Genomic DNA, 21,479 nt, shown 5'->3' with positions numbered 1-21,479 from the left:
GTAAGTTAAGAACTTGTTCATATAATTTGTGGATGGGGGAATCCCCCCCCCCGCTTGTTTGTCCAGCTTTATAAGCCTAAACACCATATTTCCACACAGGCAAACTTTTTAGAAAAGAAAAAAAAACCCAAGCCTCTTTCCAAACAGGATCAGTATCAAATCAAATCTCCAGGAAGGAGAAAACACAAAAGTGTAGCTTTTTCTTCAAATGTAGCCAGGAGCATTTATTCCGCTACTTTGTGGCTTAATAAGAAACGGAAGGACTTTCCCTTTTCAGCTTCTGCTCCAGTTTCGGCAGTCGACATTTTAAAAGACCTTTTTTACTTTATTGAATATCCTTTGCAAAATAAGTATTAATACTTGCAATTTAGGGTCCAGGTCCAGATCCAGATCTCATCCTCTTTGATTAATCTGTTAGTTATCTTGGAAAGCTTGTCTTCGTAGCCTTGCTCTGCAAAAGGCAGAGGTCTCCCAACGCCCGGAGCAAACGGCGAGTGCTATAGGGAGCGTCATCCGCTCGCCCCCAGGAGTAAAAAAAAAAACTCTGGGGGCTACGGAGAGCTCTACCTACACTCACCTGCTCTGTCTCACATTTCCTCCTGGAAATGGAGTTTTTCGAGCTGCCTTTCCGCTGTACAGGCGGCTCTTTACAGGCGAAGGGGCTGGCGGTCCCGAGGGACCGTCTGGTGGCTACGAAGAGCAAACCGGAAGCCTCTTCCCATAACATTCTTAACTAAAGTCCTTAACATACAGTATGGCTCTAATTGAACTCAGAATTACAGTCATAAGTCATGCTAATCATTAATATACTTTATTTACCACCCTAGGCAGCGTAGTTCTAGGTTGTCCAGGTCCAAAACTTCAAGCCTCGTGGCATAAGGTATTCTATTGCGAGCAAAGGAGTGGAGTACTCTTCTTGTGAAATACCTCTGGACTCACTCAATTGTATTAATGCCTGTTATACAGTGTGGATTCCAGGCAGATGAGCTGTATTCAAGAATTAGTCTGGCAAAGGTTTTGTATGCCCTGGTTTGCAGTACAATGTTACTGGAGAAGAAACTTTGCAAAATTAGGTTAACAACTCTTAATGCCTTTTTGGCAATGCTGTTACAGCAAGTTCTGGGGCTTAGATCTTTTGAAATGAGTACTCCCAGGTCAGTGGTAGCGAACCTTTTACTTACCGAGTGCCAAACAGGAACGTGCTGCATGCATTGCATGCGCTCACATGCCATCTGCAGTAATGTGTGGCTCCTCCTCATGTGCTGCACACGCAACTGCACCATCTGCATATGCGTGCAGCTTTCACACATGCACACTAGCGTGCACTGCATGCACAATCTCTCCATGTGTGCATGTGCAAACCTTTCTGTGCATGTGCACACTGTGCACCAGTCATCTCGTGTGCATGCACAAACACGCGTGCATGCGCAAGAGAGCTCCGAAGACTAGCTGGGTCCCCTGAATTGCGTGCGCATGTGCAGTTTCAAGTGAACTTGGCGACGGCTCATGTGCCCGGAAAAATGGCTCTGCGTGCCACTTCCGGCACACGTGCCATAAGTTCGCCAACACGGTCCTAGGTCCTTGACAGAGGGAGGAACATTAGTTCATTTATACATTTTTTGGTCTCCATTTTCTCAAAGGAAAAATGTTCTGATATATCTAAAACCTCAGGAGCCAGAGGAACATAATATACCAATCTAGCTGTACATTGCTCTCTGAGTTAAATGTCCAAGTGGGGAACAGTTACATATAAAGGATATCAGGCAAATGGAAAGAGCTGTTAAATCTTTCTTACTCCATGTTTTGTAAGGGACCACTACACATGATGAAAATGAGCCGAGGTGGCGCAGTGGTTAGAGTGCAGTACTGCAGCTACTTCAACTGACTGCTAGTTCAGAAGATCAGAAGATCAAATCTCACCGGCTCAAGGTTGACTCAGCCTTCCATCCTTCCGAGGTGGGTAAAATGAGGACCCAGATTGTTGGGGACAATATGCTATTTAGTATCCTGTCTTTGGTGTAAACTGCCCAGAGTCCTTGGAGAGTGGGCAGCATAGAAATATGACAAATAAATAAATAAATAAATAAATAAATAAATAAATAAATAAATAAATAAATAAATAAATAAATGATGTGTACTAGAGAATTCCCAGTGTCTCAATAACATTTCTCTATTTAAAAGAAAGGCTCATTTGTATTTTAACCCCAACTTCTTGTTACACATTCTTGTCTGCATATAAATTAGGATGACCAGTAAAGATAAATATATAATTCATATTTAATCTACATATTTAGTCAGAATTGCCAATCACATACTGAAATATGTCAATTTGTCCTATTATTTATTTATCTGCACATTTTTATGGTCTCCATTTATAACCCGGTGGTCTTCCGGGTGCGATTCAAGGTGTTAGTTATCACCTTTAAAGCGCTCCATGGCTTAGGACCTGGGTACCTACGAGACCGTCTTTTGCCACCAATAGCCTCCCACCGACCAGTTTGTTCTCACAGGGAGGGACTACTCAGGGTACCGTCAGTCAAATTATGTCGACTGGCGACTCCCAGGGGGAGGGCCTTCTCTGTGGGGGCTCCAACCCTTTGGAATGAACTGCCCCCAGAGATACGGAATATCCCTGATCTCCGTGCTTTCCGCCGTGCCCTCAAGACCCTGATGTTCCAACAGGCGGGGCTAAACATACGAACATGTGAATGATTTTTTAAATGTTATCTAATTCTGGGTTTTATTTAATTGACCAAACTAAGTAATAATTTTAATTAGCAATTTTATGATGTTTGTGTGTCTATATTTTTCTTGACTGTACACCGCCTTGAGTCCTACGGGAGAAAGGCGGTATAGAAATATAATAAATAAATAAATAAATAAATAACTCACTTCCAAAAGGAAAAAGAGTTTCATACTATCCAAATATCAGGGGCAGCAATCATAGAACGCCAGTCTAACTGCTTTCTGGCTTCAATGTATAAGTGGATAATATCTCCAATATGTATATATAAATGATGTCAGGCAAACAGAGAGATTTGTTAAAATTTCCTTTTCATGAGCTGATGTTCATTGTTCAGTTCAGGTCTCATCACAATGATAAAACACTTGGGGAAAAAGATGCACACCAATAAGCCAGCACTGGAGGAGACCATGGAAAAGATCTCCACAGCCAATGTATATTTTCCCCTAGTGCTTAGATAGGTTGGAATAAAACACAACCAAACACTGCAGAAGACCAACATGCTGAAGGTGATGAATTTGGCTTCATTGAAACTGTCAGGTAACTTCCTAGCTAGAAAAGCAGCAGAGAAGCTAAGCAGAGCAAGAAAACCCATAAAGCCCAAAACACAGTAGAACATGGCCGAGTCTTCTTTGCACTCCATGATGACTTCTTCAGACATCGACTGTGTATCAAAATCTGGATATGGTGGGGACATTATTAGCCATGCAGCACAAAAAGATATTTGAACAAGGGAGCAGGATAGAAGAATGAAACTGATCATTCTGCCCCCGACCCATTTCCTCAATTTGGAACCAGGTTTGGTGACCATGAATGCTAGAACCACAACAAAAGTTTTGGCCAATACACAAGAAACTGCTACAGAAAAGATCAGCCCAAAAGCTGGTTGTCGAAGGACACATACAATCGTATCGGGCCTCCCAACAAATAGAAACACACAAAGGAAAGAGAAGAGGAGGAAGACTAAGAGAGTGTAGGTGAGATTCCGGTTGTTGGCTTTAACGATAGCAGTGTCTTTATGTTTCATGATGGTTATTATTGCCAAAATTGTCATCAAAGAAAAGCAAAGAGAAAGAACGGTTAGACTGATCCCTAAGGGTTCTTCATAGGACAAAAAAGTGATCAGCTTTGGAATGCAGATATTTTTCCCAAGATTTGGATATTGATCTTCGGGACATGGAGAGCAGTCATCCTTGTCTGAAAAAGAACAGAGTGGAATTGATATCAATGATTATAGACAGTGTTGTACTTTCATGGTTTAGTCCCATTATATTTCGAAATTTCTTACCCTTCTCCTTTGATATGTTGCCCTCTGGACACAGACGGCAATCATAGCAGCAAAATGATTCCACTTCTTTCTTGGACTTACTGTGTCCTGTCTCACAAGGATCATTACACAAAGATAGAGGTAATGCCTATCAATGAATGAAGAAGAATATTTGAAGATATAAAGGAGAAAGGAAGTGTTTGGAGAGATACTGTTAATGTGTAATCATGGATTGATAAGGAGAAGTAGTGTGATGATGACATTATTTTGAGATGTAATTTGTCTGAAACAATTCACTTAATATCTACCTTTATTGGTATCTATGGCCTTTCATAACCATCATTACCACTCCCCAAATGTTATTTCTTAGCTGGTTAGTTAAAGATGGTTTTCTCAGATTCTTAAATTTGAAGTCAACAGACTTATGAAATGTAGTACACTGAATTTCAGGTTTTATTTCTAAACCATGAAAACCATAGTGCATAGTTGACCTAGGGCCAAAATGAAGGGTATATTATTCTATACCAACTATTAGAAAAATAAACATTCTTACAGATAATGTTTTGCTTCAACTGGATATTTCTACGTAGTACTAACTTTATGCAGTGTTGATGCTCTGGGATTTTTATCAATGAAGGAACTTTTTTCTTTTGCAAAAATGAAAGCAGATCAGTTTAGATTGAAACAGCTAACCTGATTAAAGCCTACAGGCCAAATAATGGAATCTACCAAAATATTGAAGAATTTGTGTGCTGGAGCTGTGGGATCTACCACTCCAACTTTCACCCTAAGAAAAGACTGGTTTGGGAATGTGATCCAGTTGATAATATCATAACCATCAATGAATTCTCTATTTCTATCAAAGGAAATCATTTCACCAACATTATTGTTGAATCTGACATTTCTCAGAAAGGAATGAACCTGAAATACAGAAATACACAGAGAGCGACAAAGAGAGAACAGGATAGAGGGAGACAAAAATAATTCAAAACATACGTTCAAAACATATATATGGATGGGCTCTTCAATTTTTTTTTAGTTTTAAGCCAATAGCAAACAAATAACAATCATTACAAGATATCAATAGATGTAAAATATCCGATTACTGAAATAAAATTAGCACAGAATTGCAAAATAAGAGCAAAAAATATGCTTTGTAATTTAATAGTGAAAGCTACTTAAACTAGATGAGTTCCGATAAAAATATAAGGAATAATAGGATGCATAAGGCTACAAATGTTTAATACCAGTCTTACTTCTTATATTTACTTCTTATATTTGCTACAGCTATGCTAAAGTTTGATCTGAATTATTACAGTTACATTGCAACAAGATAACGAAAATTTGAATGAAAAGGAATAAGTGCGCCTATTTATGTATAGATGCCACACATTCATATAGGAAGACATACTGTTCCAGTTACATTATTTTTTTCTTATTCTTGTCTTATATATTCAGATATATAATCTTACATTAAAAAAAGAGAGAAACATGATCATAAGGCATACCAAGAAGTGTTCCAATATCTAAGGGGTTGCCATAAAGAAGAGGGAGTCAACCAATTCTCCAAAGCACCTGAAGAGAGGACAAGAAGTAATGGATGGAAAATTATCAAGGAGAGAAGCAACCTAGAACTAAGGGGAAATTTCCTGACAGTTACAACAATTAATCAGAAGTTGTGAATGCTCCAACACTGGAAGTTTTTAAGAAGAGATTGGACAACCCTTTGTCTGAAGTGATAAAGAGAGTTGGACTAGAAGACTTCCAAGTTCCCTTATTTTGTTAAGTTATATTGACCTAGACGGGCTCAGAATCATTTCACTTACTGGAGTCATATGATAGTAGAGTGCTCAAATTGGCAAGATTTTATCTATAGTTGTAAAACAATATGAAATCAGCTTAGAAGAACCATTATGTGTTGTTCTTGATTTTGGGTTTGGCAGGCAGTTAATTTCATGGAGAGAAGCATATTCTAAGGCATGTTAGTTAAAATTTTGTACAATGCCATTTATAATTAAAATATCAGCATATCACTATTTTGATTAGTTAATCCATTGTTACTTCTCATTTTAGACCGAATATCAATATCCCTAAAAATATTCTATGGTAGAGTTTATGGGTAGATGTTCCAGCTACACATCTAATGGTTTTTGCACTACTCTACTTACAACTAACCTGCCACAACACTTGATTGTGAAATTGTTTTCTTCCTTCTTTCTCTATTGTCGTTTCTCTAGATTTGAATAGAGTGAGTGATTGCAAAGCATGTGCAACAGCATAGACTGCATTGTAAATATTGTAACTCTGTCCACTCATGCGTGTTTCAAACACAGATGTAGGAAGGGTCTCAAGCCTCTCCCATCCAGTACATTTCTTCTCAGATGTCTCAATTTTTGAATTCAAAAAGAAGCAATTGAATGCCTGTTCCCAGAAATCTTTCTGAAAGTGATCTTAATTATTGTTGTTTGGATTTAGGTTTTGAAGAAATTCCTGGAAGTCTTGGACCTCCTTTGTGTGAACTGCAAAGGATAAAACACCATGTAGGAAATGGATATCCAAAGATTTATGAACAGCAACTGAAGTGTAATCTGACTGAGCAGTTATAAGCCAAATCTTTTTCTTCCTTGGGATATCCTCCACTTCTGAAAACTGGAGGAAAGTTCTCAGAAGTGATAAGGACTGAATTTTACCATATAAGATTATCACATTGGCTGTGCTGTTCATGAGAACATGGTATATATGTAATCCTTCCTCCATAGTATCAATAAAGTCACTGTAAAAAGCTACATTTGGTAATTCTGCTATGAATTCAACGCAGATGCCATGCTCAGAAAATGTGGGGAACACCTCCTGGACAAATTTCTCTCCTTTCTCATCCTTTACTACAAGAATTCCAATCCAGATCCATCTAAAATACAATAATAACTGCAGGAGGCCCTTACGTTGGTGGGATTCATCTGGAAACATATGTTGGAAGAAAACTGCTTGAGTCTCTTTATCCATGACTGGAGCAGGACCATAAGTCAACTACAGAAAGAAAAACATATGTAAATGCAAAGGTCTATGTGAGCCTCTGAAATCCTATACACTCATTTGAATATTTTAATACTTGTTTTTATAGAGTAAAACACTGTGCAACTAGTTGTATATCAACCCAAAAAAACCCAAAAAACTAAAAACGTGATAAGAGAAGTATGGATTTAGTATTACATGTTTTAACAGCAGTGAGGATTATTTTCGCACAATATTGGAAAGATGAAGAAACACCTCAAGATGAAAAGATAATTAAGACGATATTAGACTGTGCAGTAGTGGACAGAGTTACATTGAAAATCAAATAGAAAGAAGACACAGAATATTATCAACCTTGGAATTTATTTTAACAATGGTTGGGAAAAAGGGATGGAGAGTAAGAATGGCATTTGTATTGTTAAGCAAATTAAATATCCAGACAACACAATGTTTATTAAGCACTAAGTAATGTAACTAATAGAAAATTAATAAAATTGATTTAAAAAACCCTAAAATGTCATTCTTAGGGTATCCATAAATACCTTTTTGTGGAAATAGTCTCATTATGAATTATTCAAATTTGAAATTTAATTGTGTTTGAAATTGGGGTATCTTCTTCTGTGCCAAATATCTCCATCATGATATCTCTACCATGCTCTCAAAAGACATGACCCACTATCCCTCATGTCAGTCCACAAAGATTCAGAAAGTCACAAATTTGATCTAACCGGGACCTCTAAGAGTTGTAACCCAGGTGAAATCAAGGAGAGAAAGATAATACTTTGAAGCCTGATTTTCTACCAATAAGTCAATAAACAGACACATTGACATTGACCCCGTCTACCAATTGCTGAGAACAAAAGATCAACCACAATCCTGAAGCATTTAAAACAAACAGGCACCCCTCTACACAGCACAAAATTGCCTCACAAGAAATCGGACCATGTCTAAATAACAACAGCCAGCCATTCAAACAAGCCAAAACGAGACCATGACTCAGAAGCACCCAGATAACAACTTTAATCCTAATCTGCATCACACAGACAGTATTTAACTACAGCCCAGCAACAACAGCCAGCCAATCAAACAGTCCGAAATCAGAGCATGACTCAGAAATATCTGAACAAACAACATTTGGACTAATTTGCATCTCATAGAAAGGTATTTAAAGACCTGTGTTCTGAGAGACGTGTACAATTCAAAATGCACGGATGATCAGGGGTGGGTTTCACTCACCTTTGCTACCGGTTCGCTTGCATGCGTGCTCCTTTCTGCGCATGTGTGTGCCACTTCTGCACATTTGCAGAAGCTTCTACGCATGTGCAGATTGTATTTGATGACGTCCGGGTGGGTCGATGGAGCCTCCCAGTGCCGCTGCTACTGATTTGCCCAAACTGGGGCAAACCGATAGCAACCCACCACTGACTGAGGATGTCTCCTCGAATGGCGAAGAAATGTTTGCAACCAAATTGCCAAACATGGAACTCAAACCAACAACTTAACTACCAACCAGAGCTACTCATATTCAAACACATTTCCACCATCTGTTCAGAGTACAATTATTCATGCTGCTACGCTGATCCTAGCAAGCAAATAAATAAATAAAAATAGCTAGGAATCTGAAAGGTCTCTCCTTTTTAGAAAGAGAAAGTACAGACATCTGGGAAGGTACGACAAAGTAATTAGGTATATCTTCAGCTCATCTTTACCTGAGGAAATTTGTAGATGCACAATATAGCTGCCATGTGAAGAGAGATGTCAGGTGCCCCAATGACTGCAGCCAAAGTATTTGTGATCCCACACTTGTAGTTAGGGATGAATTTTCCCTGAGTGAAAGGCAGAAGCATTGAGGCAAAGTAAGTCAAGCTTGGACTAAAATTGCTATTAAAGATTTGGAAGCCCAGTGTGACATTGGGTAGGATCTGAGGATTTTCATTGATCTCTTTTAGAGTAAAAACTAAGGCCAGGATATGCTGGTAATTCTGAAAAACTACTCTGTAAATAAATAAAGACAAAAATGGATGAGGAAATGTCTGCTTCAAATTATGGTACTTCCAACCCTTCAGTACGACACATTTTGTGGAATGTGTTTTAGTGTTATATCCTCACTATTCAACTTGCAAAATGCAAAGCATAATACTAATACATACATACATACATACATGTATGTATATATGTAGGATTATTTTTAAAATAAACATACTGTAGGCTGAAACTGGAAGCAAATGTGATAAATGTCCAGTATCCAATCACAATGTTTAATGGTTTGTATTGAAAAGGAAATAGCTGAATTGCCCCTTTCTTGTTGTAGTTGCATCTTCATAAATTAAAATATACAATAGATAGATAGATAGATAGATAGATAGATAGATAGATAGATAGATAGATAGATAGGTAGGTAGGTAGGTAGGTAGGTAGGCAGGCAGGCAGGCAGGCAGGCAGGCAGGCAGGCAGGCAGGCAGGCAGGCAGGCAGGCAGGCAGATAGATATAGATAGATAGATAGATAGATAGATACAGATAGATATAGATAGATATATAGATATAGATATTTAGATGTGATTTCTTATAAGGGGAGAATTGGTCTCTTTTTCACTTTACATGGAAAGTAAAGTAAAATATAACCATATAAAATACACCTAGGTATCCTATTTTTAAAAAAAATTCAGTAGAGGAAGCATCCTGTCTATGGTTTGACTGCAATATCCAGAGCATGACAATAAATTGATGATGTACATACACAACTCCATCTTGAAATCCGTGAAAAGGATGTTGACTGAAATCAATGGGATTTGAAAATGTAAAGAATGCAGAAATAATGCCAGCAATATTAATGTCCCCAAGCTGATGATAAGTGTGCCGAATAGGAAGAGGTTCATCAAAGTCACAGTGAGGACTAGGAACCTTGCACACCACTTCAGACAATACTATTAATAGTAACTCCATGAATGCTAAGATCTTCCATGAGTGTCTTCTTTCTGTTGCGATATTTTCAGGATCAGACTCAATAAATAATTTGAGAATTAAGAGTTCAAATATATCTCTCTTTATTTACATAAGGCATTCTATATTCACTGAATATTCACAGATAGAAGCGAAGAAGGGATGTATGCAGCTCCTTATATATACAATGGGTGGAGCTAGATATGGGAGTGGTGAAGTATGAATACATTAAGAAGTGAAGAATAAGTTAACCCCTGATACCCTGTTCATGTACTATTTACATAATGGAGAATAAGGCATTTACTTGTGACAAATCCCCCTCTAAATGCCGATTCGATATACTACACCAATTACATTCAGATTCAGAACAATATAAAACATATAATTTAGAAGTCAAGTATTTATGTTGCTTAGACGGCAAAGGCTTTGTTAATATGTCAGCTATTTGCTCTGATGTTTCGCAATGAACTGCTTTGATAAATCCATCCTGAGATAACTGTCTCACATGTTTAAATTTTATATCTATATGTCTGGACCTTTGTCCAATAGCATCAGATCTAGATATTTCGATAGCAGCTTTGTTATCTTCATGCATGATAAATGGCAAAGTGGGTTTTTTCCAAATGTCAGAAAGTAAATCATTAAACCATACAAGGTTATTTGCTGCTTTAGATAGACAAACATATTCTGCCTCTGTTGTTGAAGTGGCTACTAAATCTTGTTTGCCAGTGTACCAGTAAACTGGACAACCGTTAAGGAGGAATATATAACCAGATGTACTTTTTCTACATGAAGTATCGCCAGCCCAATCCGCATCGGCGTAACATGTGAGGATGGGCTCCTTGACATTATTAGGTTCCAATAACAAACAAAAGTCTAAACTATTCTTTAAATATCTTAATATTCTTTTGACAGCTTCCCAATGGTATAGTGTTGGTTTGCTGACATGTCTGGACAATAAGTTGAGAGGCAAGGCAATATCAGGTCTAGTCCAATTGGAAATGTAAAGAAGGGAACCTATAATTGACCTATAAAATGTATTATCTTTGAATTCAGGGGATGATTCGTCTGCATTCTTTAGAAAATCAGTTTGCATGGGAGTGTCACAGGGCTTAGCATCACTTAAATTACATTTATTCAAGAGCTCTATGATCTTATCTCTTTGGGAAAGTTTGAATCCCCTTCTGGTTTTACTGATTTGAACACCAAGATACTTATTTACTTTGCCCAAAGATTTCAGTGAGAAATGTTCATTTAGTTTTGTTACAAATGTTTCTCTCCTCTCTTTATGTTTACCTATGTACAAAATATCATCCACATAGATTAATACAAATTCTATGGAATCATCATCCTTTTTTACAAAGAAACAGTTATCAGCAGTAGTGGCACTGAAATCCATAGTTTTAAGTACTTTTACTAAACAATCATACCATCGTTTACCAGATTGTTTCAACCCGTATAAACTTTTGTTTAATAACCAAGTCTCATTTTTGTTTGTGTATTGACTGTGAGGTGCTCTTACATATATTTCCTTATCTAATTTTGCGTGTAAATACGCAGTCTGTATGTCATATTGGAACACATCGAGATTGAGTGCTGATGCTATAACTAGAGCTGTTTTGACACTCTCAGTTCTTACTGTGGGAGAGTATGTGTCTGTATAATCCTCGGGATATTTCTGTGCATAACCTTGTGCAACTAATCTAGCTTTGTATAGGGTATTGCCTCCCTCTAAATTTTTAATTTTATATATCCACCTAGTGCCAATGATGGTTTTGTCCTTTGGTGCAATTGCAGGTGTAAATACATTTAGCCCTCGTAAACTATCCATCTCTTTAGTCATTGCTGATTCCCATTTTTCCTTTTCTTTAGGAGGAAGTTTTAACACTTCCTCATATGTACTAGGTGTTGTTGATTCTCCATCCATATGCATTACATAATCCTTGTATTTGTTTGGCATTTGATTTCTGGTACTTCTGATTGCTTTTTCAGGCTTACTATCATTGTCATGTAAATACCTTGCTTCCTTTTTCGTTAATGAATCTGTCTTTATTTTGTGTTGACTGTTTGTCCATGTTTTGGTTTTGTTTCTATGCATGTTGTTACTGTGTTCTTCTATAGTCCTTCTTCCTTGGATTTTGGTATCTGTGTTGGTGTTTGGGAATATTTCATTAAGATGTATTTTAGACCAGTTGGCCTGTTCATGGAACACAGCCGTTCTGGAAACTATAAATTTGTTATTATTATCGATGAATCTGTATCCTTTTGTACCTGTCTCGTATCCCATAAATCTAAGTCTTCTGGATACGTTTTCTCCTTTTCGCCTCAATTGTTTGGGTATGTGTACGTCTGCAGTGACTCCAAATATGTGCATGTGTGCTAATTTTGGTTTCCTATTATACATTACTTCATATGGTGTCTTATTTACAATGCTGGACCAAGTTCTATTTTGTGTGTAATTGGAATATTGTAGGGCTTCTGACCAGAATTGTTTGCCTAAGCCAGCATCTTCTAATGTGCATCTAATCATGGTTTGTAATGTTGAGTTCTTTCTCTCTACCACTCCGTTCTGGAATGCGGAAAATGGGCTAGATGTGTAATGTAACATTCCTTTGTCCTTTAGCCATTGGGAGAATTCCTTAGACATGAATTCACATCCCCTATCTGTCATGATTTGCTTTATTTTAATATTGTGCTGTGTTTCTATACGTTTGTAAAACTCTTTAAATTTCTGAAAGGTTTCATCTTTATGTTTTAATGTGTAAACAAATCCATAACGACTATAATCATCCACAATGGTTAGAAAGTAACGTTTTTTATAAGTAATTGATGGTGTTAGTGGGCCAACTAGGTCCATGTGTACCAAATCAAAAATTTTGTTGGTTGACCTTGTTGATTTTCTAGGTCTGGGACTAGTTTTAAGCTTTGTAGACTTACATACTGAGCATTCCAAATAGTTTTCACAATTTTTTATTTTAACACCTTCTGCGTGTTCAGTCATCTTTTGTACTACAGGAAAACTGGCATGTCCTAACTTCCTATGTAAAACATGAGCACATTCATCGTGAATTGGCTTACCTATTTTAGGTTTTTTTTCATTATGTGTATCTTTGTGATTATGAGTTACTTTACATTCATCATTGTCACTGTTACTATTGTTTCCATTATCTATTTCAATGCTATCTTCCATATTTGAATCAATGTTGTGTAACCATTTCTCCTTTGTTATTAAATAAGGTAGGCCTCCTTTGATTATTACTGTACCTATATCTATTCTATTTTTCTCTAATGTTGCTTTTCCCTTTGAGAACACAATGTTAATATCAGAATCTCTGCTTAGTTTTATGGCACTAAGTATGTTATGAGGTATTTCAGGTATTAGTAATACCCCCTCTATTTTTCCTAGGCCAGGTAAGGTTACATTCCCTCTACCTATTACTTGGACTTTTTCTTGGTTAGCTACTTTTATTACAAATTTATCCTCTACAAATGAAGACAATATATTTCTATTATTTGTAGTGTGATTAGTTGCTCCAGAATCAATAAGCCAATTATTGTTCTCTGGTTGTTGTATGTTAGTGTTGTCTTGTTTGTTTAGTCCATTCAGTGAACCAGATTTTCTATCCTTTGAATTATCTCTGCCCCCTCTATGTTCTTTATAATTGGGTGGACTTCTATACCTATGTCTATCAATGGAAGACTGTCTGTTGTTGTACTTATTTCTATATTCTGATCTATGTCTTTCTTTTGGAATTTTAGGGCAATCCCTCCTATTATGTTCTTTGGACCCACAATTGTGGCATCTAAATGTTTCATGATATCTTTCTTGAAATGCTACCTTTCTATATAGTTTGTGTTCTATGTGGTTGTTAGAGCGACTCCTCCTTGAATTGTCTTCAGCTATTAACTTATTGGATAGACTTTCTATGGATAAGTATCCTAGATTGATTGTGTCTAAATGTGACATATAATTATCCCATGATGGGTCAAGTGAGTTGATGATAACACTTTTCATCGTTTGATCTGAAATCACCTCCCCCCTTAAATGCAGTTCTGCTCTAATTTTGTTTAAGGATATTAAATGTTCACTTATGGTAACCCCTGGTTTTATCCTAGAAGAGAAGAAATCTTTAGACATTCTTGTGGTAGTAGCTACACTATCACTGTGAAACAAATTGAACATGCATTGAATAATTTCTGAGACAGTCAGATTTTGCTTAATGCTGTGATACATTGCAGGAGATACACTGGAAATTAATAAGAAAAATGCTCTATGGTGTAAGCAATCTAACTTTAGAGTCCAAGGTCTTTTTGGGGGATTAGTGATAAAAAACAGTAAGTTTTCTTTCATAAAGACAACCTGGAGCTGCTGATACCATTCTTGCAAATTAATGCCATCTATTCTCAGCTTTGGGAAGTCACTGGGTAAATTTCCAACATTGTTGGGTCCATTACTTACAACCGGGGATAGTCCGTGGTCTCGTAAATGCTGGAAGTTACAAAACGGCGTGGGAATGCTCGCAACGAGTCTGCATGATTCTCTCCGCGTCTCATGTCTTCCTGGGCCGTCCGCGTAGTCTTGCGCATGCGCGTTGCTCATTTCGTTCATGGAGTCGTCGTGAGAGGTTCTCGTCGCTGCGGCTCGTTCGCTTTGTTCTTCTTCCGATGAATCGGTCTCCGGCTCGATCTTGGGAGTCCTGGTGGTAGCGGGTGCTCGTTTTCTTCTGTTGAAAGCGCTGGTCCTTGGATCGGTCTGCGGCGTGGGGTGGTATCTGCAAGGCTCTCTGGGTTCAGGTGTCGGTGCTCTCGTCGTCTGGATAGGAGCGGGTAGATTTTGAGGCGTTGGCTTGCTTGCTTGTTTTTTGGCTGATTTTTTAGTAATCTTCAGTTTCGGTCCAAATGCAGCAAAAAGCGTTTTCATTGCTGACTTTATTTGCATGTCTGTTGAATCTTCTTCGTTCTCTGATTCTGATTCTTCTGAGGTATATACAGTCAGGTCCATAAATATTGGGACATCAACACAATTCTAACATCTTTGGCTCTATACACCACCACAATGGAGTTGGAATGAAACAAACACAATGTGCGTTAACTGCAGACTGTCAGCTTTAATTTGAGGGTTTGTACATCCAACTCAGGTGAACGGTGTAGGACTTACAGCAGTTTGTATATGTGCCTCCCACTTGTTAAGGGACCAAAAGTAATGGGACAATTGGCTTCTCAGCTGTTCCATGGCCAGGTGTGTGATCTTCCCTCATTACCCCAATTACAATGTGCAGATAAAAGGCCCAGAGTTAATTTCAAGTGTGCTATTTGCATTTGGAATCTGTTGCTGTCAACTCTCAAGATGAGATCCAAAGAGCTGTCACTATCAGTGAAGCAAGCCATCATTAGGCTGAAGAAACAAAACAAACCCATCAGAGAGATAGCAAGAACATTAGGCGTGGCCAAAACAACTGTTTGAAACATTCTCAAAAAGAAGTAATGCACCGGTGAGCTCAGCAACACCAAAAGACCTGGGAGACCATGGAAAACAAGTGTGGTGGATGACCGAAGAATTCTTTCCCTGGTGAAGAAAACACCCTTCACAACAGTTGGCCAGATCAAGAACACTCTCCAGGAGGTAGTTGTACGTGTGTCAAAGTCAACAGTCAAGAGAAGACTTCACCAGAGTGAATACAGAGGGTTCACCACAAGATGTAAACCATTGGTGAGCCTCAAAAACAGGAAGGCCAGATTAGAGTTTGCCAAACAACATCTAACAAAGCCTTCACAGTTCTGGAACAAGATCCTATGGACAGATGAGACCAAGATCAACTTGTACCAGAGTGATGGGAAGAGAAGAGTATGGAGAAGGAAAGGAACTGCTCATGATTCTAAGCATACCACCTCATCAGTGAAGCATGGTGGTGGTAGTGTCATGGCGTGGGCATGTATGGCTGCCAATGGAACTGGTTCTCTTGTATTTATTGATGATGTGACTGCTGACAAAAGCAGCAGGATGAATTCTGAAGTGTTTTGGGCAATATTATCTGCTCACATTCAGCCAAATGCTGCAGAACTCATTGGATGGCGCTTCACAGTGCAGATGGACAATGACCCAAAGCATACTGCAAAAGCAACCAAAGGAGTTTTTGAAGGGACAGAAGTGGAATGTTATGCAATGGCCAAGTCAATCACCTGACCTGAATCCCATTGAGCATGCATTTCACTTGCTGAAGACAAAACTGAAGGGAAAATGCCACAAGAACAAGCAGGAACTGAAGACAGTTGCAGTAGAGGCCTGGCAGAGCATCACCAGGGATGAAACCCAGCGTCTGGTGATGTCTATGTGTTCCAGACTTCAGGCTGTGATTGACTGCAAAGGATTTGCAACCAAGTATTAAGAAGGGAAAGTTTGATTTATGATTATTATTCTGTCTCATTACTTTTGGTCCCTTAACAAGTGGGAGGCACATATGCAAACTGCTGTAAGTCGTACACCGTTCACCTGAGTTGGATGTACATACCCTCAAATTAAAGCTGACAGTCTGCAGTTAACGCACATTGTGTTTGTTTCATTCCAACTCCATTGTGGTGGTGTATAGAGCCAAAGATGTTAGAATTGTGTCGATGTCCCAATATTTATGGACCTGACTGTACTTTTTCTTTTTCACTTTCTTTATCGAGTAATGCCTTTCGCGCCAGAAATTTTGAATCAAGCTTTCTGATTGGCTCTGCTTCGCTCACCTTGGAGGTCTGTTGAAACCAAGATGGCTGCCATTCGAAATTTTGCACGGGATCGTTGTTTTTCTTCTTCACTGCGTTTTTGTCTGTAAGTATATCACTCACTATTTTTGAATCTTTTGGCTTTTCAGTAGCGATGTGCTTCTCTCTCGCTGCTCCGTTGTTTTTTAGTATATCTTGGAGGTTCGCGATGAGGCTTTCATCGCTCTTTTGGCTTTTTAAAAGTTTTAGTATCTCTGACCTGAGTTCGTTGTTTTCTATTTCGTTTTCCTCTTGGTCATCATTTTCATTTATTATTTCTTTGTCTTCTGTGGTGTATTCTTCAGATTCTCTCGAAATTGCGTTCGTGGACTCATCGATTATTTCTTTATCCGTTTCCATTTCTTTGCTGTATGCCCTGGTGTTGGGCCTATCTCTTTTAGACATATTTAAGTTTTTATTGAGTCAATTCAACCATCCTCTGCTACCAGATTGTTGCGATATTTTCAGGATCAGACTCAATAAATAATTTGAGAATTAAGAGTTCAAATATATCTCTCTTTATTTACATAAGGCATTCTATATTCACTGAATATTCACAGATAGAAGCGAAGAAGGGATGTATGCAGCTCCTTATATATACAATGGGTGGAGCTAGATATGGGAGTGGTGAAGTATGAATACATTAAGAAGTGAAGAATAAGTTAACCCCTGATACCCTGTTCATGTACTATTTACATAATGGAGAATAAGGCATTTACTTGTGACACTTTCTGTGTACAAAGGCATCTGTCTGCCACAAGATCTTTGAAGTAGATCAGACTGACTTCTCTCCTTTAGATGATTTTCAGTCAAAACTAGAGAGCGGAACATACTATCAAATCCACAGAGTTTTAGGGCTTCCAGCTCGGGGTTGGAATTGGGACAATAAATATCATCCTTCAAAATCAGTTCCTCCTTTTTCCAGAGTCCCAAAGGATTTGCAAAAGACAAACTGGTTAATTCCATGATGATAGTGAGACAGTCACATATGTGAACATTTTCAAAACATGCATAGCCTCTAGAGGAGGAAACCATGAGCCACAAGACAAAAATAAAATCATTAAAAACTTGCAGCAAAGTATAGGCATTGATATTTCTTTTCCTGTTCTGTTCTGTTCTCCCATTGCACTACACTAAACTACCCTGTTTTCCCCAAAATAAGACAACCCCTGATAATAAGCCCAATTGGGCTTTTGAGCACATGGCAATAAGGCCAAGCACTTATTTTAGGGTTCAAAAAAATATAATACAGGGTCTTATTTTCGGGGAAACATAGTATTCTACTCTCCATTCTCTACTCTCCATTACAGTCCATTCCATTTCAACTACAGGTAGTCCTCAAGATACAACTATAATGGAGCTTGTCTATTATGGTCACAAGTCATGGCAGTTATTAGGTGAAAATGTCACCTAACACCCTCCCCCATCTCTGCTCACTCCCAACATACATAAAATGAATGTGTGGGTCATTAAGTGGAGTGTAGGTTGCCTCCTGGATGGTGGAGGCTGTTGGAAGCTAGTACAGGTTTAAGCCCACATGCCCTGGCTTTCCCAACCCTGAGAGAACCCTTTTCCCACTCTCATTAGATTCTCTGAGGCCTTAGGCCTAATTATAAATTAGTCTATATTATAAATTTGCTCTCCCAATTATAAATTGGTCTGTTTTAATGTGTTATATTGTATTTGATTGAATGAGAGAAAACCTAGAGTTTCTAGGTTTGTAGTCATTTAATCAAATGCCATATAAAACATTAAATACAGACAATTTATAATTCAGTTAAAATTCTATTAACCAAAATGAAGTGGGCAATGGGAGTAGGTGAATTCTCTCTAATCAATTAATCACTTTGAAGATGTCACTTCCTTCACTGGAACCCCAGACCAGCTGAAAGAGCCAAGTGTTCAATCTTTCAAAAGGCCAGAAGAATGGGTGTGAATTTCACCTTTGCGGGCATGATGTTCTATTAGGGCAAGTGATATGGCAGAAAGTGGTCTTTTCCTGGATCCTGCCAGCCAGAATTCCTTCAACAACAGCAGCCACATCTCTTCTGCTGGCACGGTTGTGGTGGAATAACTCCATAGGGTTGAGACAGTTCCTCAGATAACTTGGTTCCAAATTGTCTGCAACTTCCAGCTAGTGTTCTTCAAGAGATCTCATCAGCTGGTACTTAGAATCACAATATGCTTCTCAATCAAGAATTGCAAAACTCTATGGACTCAGACTTATGGCAATGGAACCTACTGTTCTACACAGTTATCATACTCAATTGAATTTCCTAGAAGGAGACCATCATGTAATTGGTTACTAACATGTGTTGGACTTATGATGGAATTTATTTGGATTTACTAGAATTATTTTTGTACCAGATATTTTTTTGGTCTTTGCTACTGAGGAGAAGACATATGGCCCAATAAAAGTGTCGAGAGCCCTCGACACATCATCGAATGGCAGCGATCCTGACCTCAATTCCTGGATCCGCAGCCGGGCTCGTGCACTATTCAGCGGCATAACTGGGGGGGGGGGTCGCGGGCGGCGTTGTACAGTCACGGTGGTGAAGGGGGGTGTTAGTTTTAGGCACACAGGTGGCCGGTCACCCCTGCGGCCGGGATAGGGATGTTACTTTAATGCTCTCCACTCCTGCGGGGCTGTGGCGCATGCGCTATGGCCGTCCAACCCGGAAGGGCGTTTACTTTGACGGCGCGAATGTTTAAAAGGCGTCGGGAGGCAGCCGCTCCCAACGCCGACTTTGTGCACAGCGCACTATTGTCACCCACCATTGTCGTTGTGACCTGATTGAAGTAAAGACTACATGCACACAAAAACTGGTATTCGAGTCATTGTTTCCTTTTGGGTGAAACAACGAACGGGGGGTTTGACAGAAAAGTCGGCGTTCGCCTTTATCCGGTACGAGCGGCTGGAGCGTGTTGAGCATGGCGGAAGGCACGACAGTCGGTTTGCCGGGAATAGACGACGTTGCAGCAGAAGACATGACGACGGGCCCTGCAATGGACGGTCAGGAGGAAGTGGCGGAGTTGCCGGCGGTTAGACCCAAGGAGAAGCCACAGCAGTTGGGGCTGGTGGACGCGGAGGTGGCTGATCCTAGTTCTGGACGGCTCGAAAAGGGGGAGTGGTGGCAAAGCCCTGCTATTACCGGGGCCAAACAGCTAACCCCCCAAACCAGCGAGCCTTCTTTCCAGGGGTGGAGAGAGAGGCGTTGGCTGGAGGACGATGAAACGGAAAGAAGCCATTCTACAGGACTGGGGGCTTCCACTTTGGATGTACTACGTGAGAGGTTTGGTGAGGGAAGCTTCAGGGACGCCCACTCGTGGCAGCCATGGGTGCCTGCACAGGACACCTGGCAGGGGCGGGGGGAGTCCCGGAGTAGCGCTGACTCCCGCTTCCGTCTAGCCAGCCCAAAGCTGAGGCTCGACGGTAGGGGCCCTTCATTTCCTGGTTCAGTGTCTTCGCAAGTGGGGGACCAGTCAGCTCCTCGGCGGTGGGGACATGCCCAGACGGGTCAAGCCCAGACGGAACTCCGTGGGCCGCCAGGACAACCCCAGGGGGGAATCGCCTTTAGAGCAGACCAAGACGCTCGATCCGGGGCCCCGGCTCCTATTTGGGCACCCGCAGTAGGCCAACCCCACCATCGATTTTGGGGCCCTCCCCCTCTACAAGCAGCCTTTGATGGAAGCGCAGACAGAGTGTCCCTGTTTCTGAGTCAGGTCTTAAGTTACATAGATTTGTATGGCCATTTATACCCGTCACAATGGGCCATCGTAGTCGCTATTACCTCCGTCTTGACGGGTGAAGCGGCGGATTCCTAGAAGCGTTGCGCTCGCGTTTTGAGGACCAGTCGAGAACACAGTTGTTAGAAGGGGAGCTAGTGGCTTTACGTCAGGGTGGACGGCCTGCGAGACAGTACGTCAAGGAATTCCGTACTGTAGCTGGCCGTCTAAGGGCTTGGCCTGAACGGTTGTTAGTGCACCAATTCCATCTAGGTCTGGATAGAGACCTCAGGCAGGCCTGTGTGTATCGAGGATTGGGCCCCAAACTATCGGACTGGTTCCATGCAGCAGTGGATTTAGACATCGGCTTGAGAGAATTCCGGACCCGTGGGGTGGCTAATTATCCTCCACCAGCACGGCGTAGTGCGGACAAGCCACTAGGTCCTCCGGCAGTCGGTGTAATGGCCCCTCGCTCTCTAGTGCCCGTGGGACGGGGTTCGATCCGGTGTTTTCGCTGTAACCGATTAGGCCATCGGGCAGCCGACTGCCCTTTACCAGCAATACCGTCTACCAAAAGTACACCAACGGTGGCCAGAGGACGGGAACGGGCCCGTTCCTCGTCAGACTGGTCCAGAGCAACAACACCAAGCACACCCCGAGGGCCTTGAGTGGAAGCGGAGAAGTCCCGTGAGCAGGACGTCATCCCGGGGGTCTCTGAAAGCAGCGATGACGACGCTCCTGTTGACTCTATGGTGAGTGATCCAATACAGCCTTTCGTTATCCCTGTTACACTCAGACATCCCCACACCCGAAAGACAATCCAACAGGGCGCTCTAATAGACTCTGGGTGTACTCGGTGTCTTATTCGGGAGACTGTAGCCAAGGAACTGGGTCTCCGCATACTAAAATTGCCCAATCCCATTCGCTTTGAACAAATGGACGGGTCTTTATTAGGGGGGAAACCGGCAACTCGAATCACTGAATTAGTCACATTAGGCATTGGGGAGCATTGGGAGACCCTTCGGTTTGTAGTCGTTGATACT

The 21,479-nt window shown here is 40.3% G+C and overlaps 1 protein-coding gene across 1 annotated transcript; it reads right to left on the bottom strand.

Annotated features, from left to right (window-relative positions):
- Nucleotides 1-3,041: 3,041 nt before the first annotated feature.
- LOC139317626 (vomeronasal type-2 receptor 26-like) lies at nt 3,042-19,488 on the bottom strand. The gene is made up of 5 exons (XM_070944710.1): nt 19,402-19,488; nt 8,732-8,848; nt 6,953-7,037; nt 4,032-4,118; nt 3,042-3,940 (listed from the first exon to the last, which is right to left on the bottom strand). Exons 1-5 carry the CDS (start codon nt 19,486-19,488, stop codon nt 3,042-3,044), a joined length of 1,275 nt encoding a protein of 424 aa, XP_070800811.1.
- Nucleotides 19,489-21,479: the final 1,991 nt, after the last annotated feature.

The sequence above is a fragment of the Pituophis catenifer genome, unplaced genomic scaffold (genome assembly GCF_029215685.1).
Source record: "Pituophis catenifer annectens isolate HBS135680 unplaced genomic scaffold, rPitCat1.0.hap2 SCAF_5, whole genome shotgun sequence".
NCBI lineage: Eukaryota > Metazoa > Chordata > Lepidosauria > Squamata > Colubridae > Pituophis > Pituophis catenifer.
Note: the sequence above shows the minus strand (reverse complement) of the source record. Positions and strands in the feature narration are given on the sequence as shown.

What these genes read in the sequence shown, in the direction of transcription:
- LOC139317626 (XM_070944710.1), bottom strand. Translation starts at nt 19,488, where the DNA reads ATGGTGGGTGACAATAGTGCGCTGTGCACAAAGTCGGCGTTGGGAGCG. An exon ending in TCCAGATGAATCCCACCAAC is followed by an intron (nt 4,119 to 6,952) that starts GTAAGGGCCTCC and finishes CTTGTGAGACAG; the next exon opens with GACACAGTAAGTCCAAGAAA. An exon ending in CAACATATCAAAGGAGAAGG is followed by an intron (nt 3,941 to 4,031) that starts GTAAGAAATTTC and finishes GTTCTTTTTCAG; the next exon opens with ACAAGGATGACTGCTCTCCA.